Below are 7,668 nucleotides of genomic sequence, written 5' to 3'. Positions count from 1 at the left end.
CTCTGAGTGTGTATCAACGGACGATGACCATCCGATAGTCGTCACTGAGCAATCTGTGGCACGCAAACTGTGAGAGATCAACAAATCTCGTGCCGGCAGTCCTGACGATCTACCAAACTGGGCGTTAAAAGAGTTCGCAGATATTTTGGCAGCTCCTATTGCAGACATACTCAACACCTCCTTCTCTGAATGTAAAGTCCCTTGCTCGTGGAAGCTTGCCGATGTCCCCCCCTTACCCAAGGCACCAACCATTTGTGATTTTAACAAAGATCTCAGACCTATATGCATGTGCGAGCTTTGTTAGTTTTGTTGTAGGTATTTGTTGAAAGTGAGGATATGATAAAGCTAAATTGGTTACCCGTCAAAGAACATATCGAATGGCACCTGTTAACGTTAGTTCACAAGGCGATTTTATCTCATGAATGGCCAAGTTACTTGCGACTGAAACAATTTAAGCACAATCGAACTCTGAGGTCCAGTGAAGCTATGCAGCTTGAAATCCCACTAGTACCAGACATTTATCAAGACCAAGCTGCTAAGAGCTTCAATAGTTTACCTGGATGTGTAATACCCCCAAAGTTTAAACATGTTTAAAACTTGTTTTGTTTAACAGATTTAATAAGACTGGCCGTTCACACTGCGGGCGTGTTTAACAAAACACGTCTAAAACCGTGTTTAACAAAACTACCTCTTGAGGTAGTTTAACAATCATGTTTAATAAAATACATTCAAAATGGCGGCAGAAACCAAAAACTCACGGAAGAATCTGGGAGCACAAAGAAACTCTCCTGTTGCTTGAAAAGTGGGGAGACGAGAATATCCAGCTCCAGCTAAAATCATGCACAAGAAAAAAGCCTATATGGCTAGAAATTGAGGCATATCTTCGAGCTGCAGGCTATGAAAACAGAGACGAAGGCAGCTGCAAGACACGAATTCACGCTCTGATAAGCGCCTATAGAAACTACAAAGACGAATGCACCAAGACGGGAAATGCCACACCAAAGAAGAAGCCGGCTTTCTTCGACGAAGTGGACGAGATTTTGTCGGACAAGCCATGTACCAAACCAAAGGTAATTATAAAGTCCGCAACAATTTCCATAGATGGGGTCGATGATGAAGAAATAACAGGAGCAGAAAACGTTGAGCCGAACGTAAGCAACCCTGGCAGCAGCAAAGAAAAGGCAGACTTCCTTCACAAACATCTCAATTATGTGAGAACGGTGACAGGTAAGAGTTATAAAATGCTCTCCGATTGGAGGGCCAGAGAATAGAATTGTGTCCAAAAGTAACATCTGACAACGTCTGTGAAAGTTTTGTTCAATCAGTATGATTTGAGAGTTTTTGATATGCGTAGTGTACAAGCAGATACAAGACAGGTGTATCCGTATTACAGTGTAATATTAAGATAACTATACCATACGTCTTTAACATATTTTATTTCTCTCTTGGTTATAACGTTTATGCAACCGATTGAAGTTTTGGCGGTCGCCATGATGTTCCTTCAGGTGCGACGGAAGCCGATGAAACAAAGAAGCCGGTACCCCGTCAGTCGGCCGTCTTAAAGGCAAATAAAAGGAGGAAAACTGCTTCTGATGTATTTGCAAAGTTTGATAAAGTGTTTGAGTCCTTTGTGGAGTATCAGCAAGCGGCTGACAAGAGCTTCCTCGAAGCTGAAGCGGCAAGAGAGAGGCGAGAGGAGGAAAGAGCGGAAAAGCGAAGGAAGGAGGATCAAGTATTTCTCCTGAAACTGGCGCAGGTTCTTCACAAGTAGAACCAAGTACCTGTGTCAGTTTCCAGTTCGGTATTGACATTTTGTGCGAGCTGTTAAAAGAAATCAGACTAGCTTATGAGCGATTTTGCAACTTTCATTCCTTGAAATTATATTTCTTATGTTGAATTTCACGGCATCCGAATGGTATCGTTAATTAATTCGCTGTTATTTATTGCTCAAAATGTTTTGGCTCATTTTTTTAACCGCCTTTTTCAATACTATTCAAATATTAAGCTTGGGTCTCCTATGCCTGTTTTTGATGTTGGACAGATATTTTAGTATCGAGTCTGTGTTCATTTGTAGTGTATCTCCTCGGTCGAGGAATGATGCATATGGCTTTTCACTGTTACTGGTACATGTATATCCATAAATAAATCCTTTAAAATGCGCTGGTCAGACATGGGCTGCCCCCAAGAAATGACATGAACTAGCCTGAGTACAAAAATATGAGTGAAGTTCTCAAAATTGCACTATCTGCTTGAGTGGGACACATCAATTTCTTATACTATGGAAACAGCAAAATATGGCATTCTTGTTACTCCCGAAAAATACACTTGATTTGTAATATTATTAATCGTACGGCTCTTGTCCCAGTCAGAAGTGTTGAATGTACTGTAAGAAATACAGCCTCCTCTTACTGCTCTCAGCTGCCTGCAAGCTCAGAGAAAGTTTCAAAGGCAATTTGAAATTAAATTTCAGAAGAAAGTCTTTTTTTCAAAGTTAGATGAGACTTCTGTGAATTAATTCCAAGTTGCTAAAGGGGCAGTGTCACATCATGGAATTCAATATTTGGACCAAAACAGAGCTACAGTGTCTTTGTAAAATAATTCCATCTACATGTTACTGCACTGCCCCAGCTATGATATAACATTATAACATTGTGGCAATTGAGTTCTTTTTTGTGATTTTCAATGTCTTGCTTTTTCACATGAACAAATTCAGCCAGTTTGACTTTTTTCAAAATTTATTGCAGAAAACAAAATTTTGGCTTTACCTCGGTGTAAGAACCCACAACTGGCGTCACTCCCACTATATAACTTATGGGGTTAGGTTAGAGTTGATTATTGGGTTACTAGTGATGTTCCTATCGATCGTTGGACCGACGGTCGATGGATCTTTGACTCGATGGTTCTCTGGTTCGATGGATATATATGTGTCTGTAGATCCAACGAACCATCGAACCAACGATCTATCAAACTTTCCAAGCATCCATCGAACCAACGATCCATCGAACCAACGAACCATAGAACCAACGATCTATCGAACATTCCACGCATCCATCGAACCAACGAACCTTCGATCCATCGAACCATCGAGCCAAAGATCCATCGACCGTCGGTCCAACGGTCGATAGGAACATCACTAGTAACCCAATAATCGACTCTAACCCCATAAGTTATATAGTGGGAGTGACGTCAGTTGTGGGTTCTTACACCGAGGTAAAGCCAAAATTTTGCAGGCCTTGGTACAATTTCTATCTGGTATTTCATGTATATTATTTTCCATAACAATGCAGGAATGTAGTGTTTCCTCTTTATACCTGTCTTAAGTCTTTGATTTCATCTCAGTGTAGTAAACAGTAGATTTTTTCGTGCCACACTGTAATTTGAAAATCAGAATAGCGTACTCTTTTCCTGTATATTGTTAATTCATTTTAAGAATACTTTATTATTATAAAACAAATGCAACAAAACAGGTACAGCAGCTTAAACTGTCTATAAGTTCAATGTATGATTTTGAAATAAGTAAAAATTAATATTGCAATACATTGAAATAATTATTTGAGTCATGTGTGTTATCTGTGAGCTGATCAATTGAATAATTGTACATAAAACTGATAATACTTTTGTTAAGTTGTTGAGGAAAACGAAACAATGACTGCTGCCATTTGATTTCCCCCACACAAATGGACTGCAATACAGAGCAAAAATTAATGCTCTGTGCAGGATAATGACCTTGCAATATGTTTTATAGCCACAAGAAGCATTTACAAGGCCCACCAAATATCCAGACTATTACAGAACGTGAGTACCTGAGTGAAAGGGGCAGAGATGCCCTTTTGAAATTTTGAAAACAATCCCTAAATGAGATAAATCTGGGTGTGGCTCAAGCTTTCCTTGACCCTAAAAAATGCCAAGAAAACTAAGGATTGAACTTTAATTGTATGTTTCTTCGTGTGCAGCCCTAAACGAGACCAATATAGCTAACATTATTGACGTTTTGCCTGGGACACCCTAAGCAAGACCAAAAATCAGAAATTTACACCCCTAAGCAAGACGAGAAGCATCCCTGTCCCTTTTCATATATTCCAATTCTCTTGGCCGAGATAACCCAAAATCTAAATAGCACTGCAGGAATGAAAAGATCTATATCAGAGGTTTTTGAAGCCGTTAAATAAATTCGCAGTTCGTCTTTACTATGTGAATTCGAAAACCATGAACACTCGAATTATTTCTGGAATGTTAATGTGTTACAAGGAAAAAGCCATACATCAGATCTCAATGCATAGATGAAAACTGCCAGCTGTAATGGTAATTAACTGTGTAGTTTGCATATTTTTGTGGTTTTATCTCGCATGTGATTGGTAAATTCACAATTAAAATGTCAATGTCAAAAATTATTGAAGTGTTCATGGTTTTTTCTCGTGCCACCCTCCGGGGGTAAAAAGAGGCTTTATCAAAGGTGAAGCAACAAGACTGCTTAGAACAAACTCTTCAAAAACAACATTTGAAGAGTGCCTTACAAACTTTAAACGTCCCCTCGAAGCACGCGGGTATCCAAAGAACTATATAGAAAGTTCCCTGCTAGAGGTCACCTTTGACTCAAGACAATCGGCTCTTAATCCGCAAAAACATAAGACTGCAGAGAGAATAATTGCCTTTTGTTACTACATACCACCCTGCGGTAAAGAAACTTAAACAAATCGTGATGGAAAACTGGAGTTTCATAGAAAACCAGCCTCTGTTGACAACAATTTTTACAAATCCTTCGATCATATCTTACAAAAGAGGTAAATCCCTAAACGACATGCTTGTAAGAGCAAAACTATAATTTGAAGGCTCTGATAATGCAACGCAACCACAAAAACCACATTGGGAGTCCGTGTAGGCCTGTCTTTGCTTTTCCTTTCGAGTTAACTGTGTAGTTTGCATATTTTTGTGGTTTTAGCGCGCATGTGATTGGTAAATTCACAATTAAAATGTCAATGTCAAAAATTATTGAAGTGTTCATGGTTTTTGGATTCGCATAGTACATGTAACAGCTAAAACCTTTCTTTGCCTGTCATTATTTTTACCATCAATGGGAAGGATAACAGTTGTTCAGATTTTGTAGTAAGGTACAAAGGAGTTACAAGGCCTAACTCAGTTTTAAGAGATGCTTATTGTAAGAGCATTTCCTGTAATGCATGTATACACAAAACCAAAAGGCGGCCAAAGGGCATACAAAGGGCAAGTTATTACCTTGCCACCGGATGTACAACAGCTTGCAGATATACTGCCCAGTATAGTTGTTCAGATTTTGTAGTAAGGTACAAAATAGTGGAAGCACTTAATTGGTTAACTGGTGAAAAAGAAAATGGACAACCTAATAACCCACTGTATAAACTGTAACCCACTGTATAAAAATGTAAAAATGATAAGCAAACTCTTGCTAAAATTTGCCAGAACAAGGAATTTTTTCTGATTTTACCAAAGTTGAATGTGGAGACAGTACAGTTGAAAATGACAATGTTGGCATTGACACTGGGCCTGTTAAATTTGAAGATGACGAGAAAGTTTACAACTCGTAAACTGAAATGGGTAGCTTTGTTCCAACAATTATAATAAAGTTTCTATATAACGCGCGCTCTCATTGGTTTAAACAGCGTGCTTTATGAGAGTACAAAGCACGGAACAAACGAAAGCTCACGCCATCATCCGCAGAGATAACAGATAAATTTGCGAATCTTTCCTTGGGTATTATTGAAGCTGTCAGTTAAAGGCTTGCTCAGATATTCTGTCAAGTGCTTTGGATGGAAGACCTCAACCGTCGCCCGGTCCAGCAGTTCTTTCAAGCTCAGAAAGTCCTCACGCTGGAGTTCTTCATTTACAAAATTCCCAACAGGTTTTCAGATTCCAGCCGCAAGCAATGAACAGTTTGTTTTCCAGTTGTCATGTCGGAAACGTGCAGGTTTTCATGGGCAACAATTCGGCCGGTTTTCACTGAACTTAATCATTTAGATCCTCTTTTTTGCTGTTTTTTACGGACTGAAACCGAACATTGAGACACTTGTTTTTCCATAAATTCGAATTTTGTGTGATTTCTGTCAAGCCACTTTCCAGTTGATTGATGTTTTGACAAGCCTTTGTTTCATTAACCAATCAAATAATCTTAAACATTCTTACAAGCGCTCTGATTGGTCCAAAGTAGCGTGCTTTATCAGAGTATAAAGCACTGTGCTGACGACATCTCAGTTCGCCACAAGCAGCGCGCGCTTTGAAAATAAAGTAGAATTTTTGAAGAAAATTACTTGTTTTTTATCATAAAACAAATAAAGAAGCCTTGACTGTGCTCTGTTCTGTTGTAAAGCACTTAGGAAGCGGCTAGAGCACTCAAGAAGTAGGGAGAAACACTCGCCTATCGGCTCGTGTTTCCCCCTACACTTCTTTCATGCTCTAGCCGCTTCCTGCGTGCTTTACAACAGAACAGAGCACAGTCAAGGCTTCTTTATTTGTTAAATGTTGACACCAAAAGAGAAGAAGAAAAAATCAGTGAAGAATTTCTTAATGCTCCACAGCCACACAATTGGAATATTGGTGATGAGCCATTAAGTGAATTTGATTGTCAGTTCTTCAATGGCTTTTCCAACTTTATTTCCAGATGGAAAAAGTGACCCCACCGATAGTGCATTACTGTCTGATACTTCAAAGAACACCACCCAATCTTTTGCGGCAAAACTGAAGTATCTAATTAAGTTCTCAGAGAAAATAGATTGAAAGTGGGCTTATAGGTTTGCGTCACATCCCAGATTTGCTTACTGGGCTTATAACATTTTGTACCGAAGAAGGATTCTTGCACAGGGAAATTTTTTTCTTAAGCAGAACCCATCAGAAGCCAATCTTACAATCAGTGAACTCTCAGTCCTATGATTGACTCAAGCTAAAACTCATGCATTATGCTAAAAATGTGTCTGGAACCAATGCTTACTGGAATCGTGCAAAAGAGGATTTAAAAGCAATCATTACTCAAGCTGGAGCTCTAACAATTTTCTGGACCTTATCTTGTGCTGAGTTCCATTGGCCTGAATTACATAACCTCTTTAGTGGCAATGATGAAACCTCAGATTCTGAACGTAGAGCAAATGTGATTAACAATCCACATTTACTTGACTGGTTTTTTACTGAATGCACGGAACAATTTGTGAATTATTGGCTGAAAAAAACACTTGGTGCAAACATGGTCTTGGTTTAGGTATGAATATGCTGTACAATGTGGTTTAATTCATTGTCATGGAGTAGCAAAACTGAAGTCTGATCCAAATTTGTGTGACCTATCTCAAATAGCACTTCAAGGTTATCTTGCTGCACAGTCTCTTGCCAAAGATCAGTTGTCACATGAAATGTTACTCCAAAAACAGCTGGAGGTTAAAGAGGGATGCAAGGCAGAAAAAGCAATTTGTGACTATGTTGACTTTCTTATGTCCACTCAAAATCCATGCAATGCTGACAATTGGTCAAAACCTCAATTTCATCCTTGTAACGCTCAGTTTGATCAAATTAAAACAAATAAATGGGATAAAGATAACAAAGACCTGTTAAACTCATCGCCAATGGACGAGCTTGGAGATGGTGCCTGCCAAAGTGGGCGGCGATTCCGGGGGGAGCAACGAGGCTTGAGCCACAGGCCATGAGCAGAGC

General features: G+C 39.2%; 1 protein-coding gene across 1 annotated transcript; it reads left to right on the top strand.

Moving 5' to 3' along the window:
- The first annotated feature begins 710 nt into the window (after positions 1 to 710).
- On the top strand, positions 711 to 1,771 carry LOC138036964 (uncharacterized). Its single transcript, XM_068882992.1, has 2 exons — positions 711 to 1,227; positions 1,506 to 1,771. Exons 1-2 carry the CDS (start codon positions 711 to 713, stop codon positions 1,769 to 1,771), a joined length of 783 nt encoding a protein of 260 aa, XP_068739093.1.
- Positions 1,772 to 7,668: the final 5,897 nt, after the last annotated feature.

Source organism: Montipora capricornis, chromosome 2 (assembly GCF_036669925.1).
Source record: "Montipora capricornis isolate CH-2021 chromosome 2, ASM3666992v2, whole genome shotgun sequence".
Taxonomy (NCBI): Eukaryota; Metazoa; Cnidaria; class Anthozoa; order Scleractinia; family Acroporidae; genus Montipora; species Montipora capricornis.
This window is presented reverse-complemented; position numbering and strand designations above follow the sequence as displayed.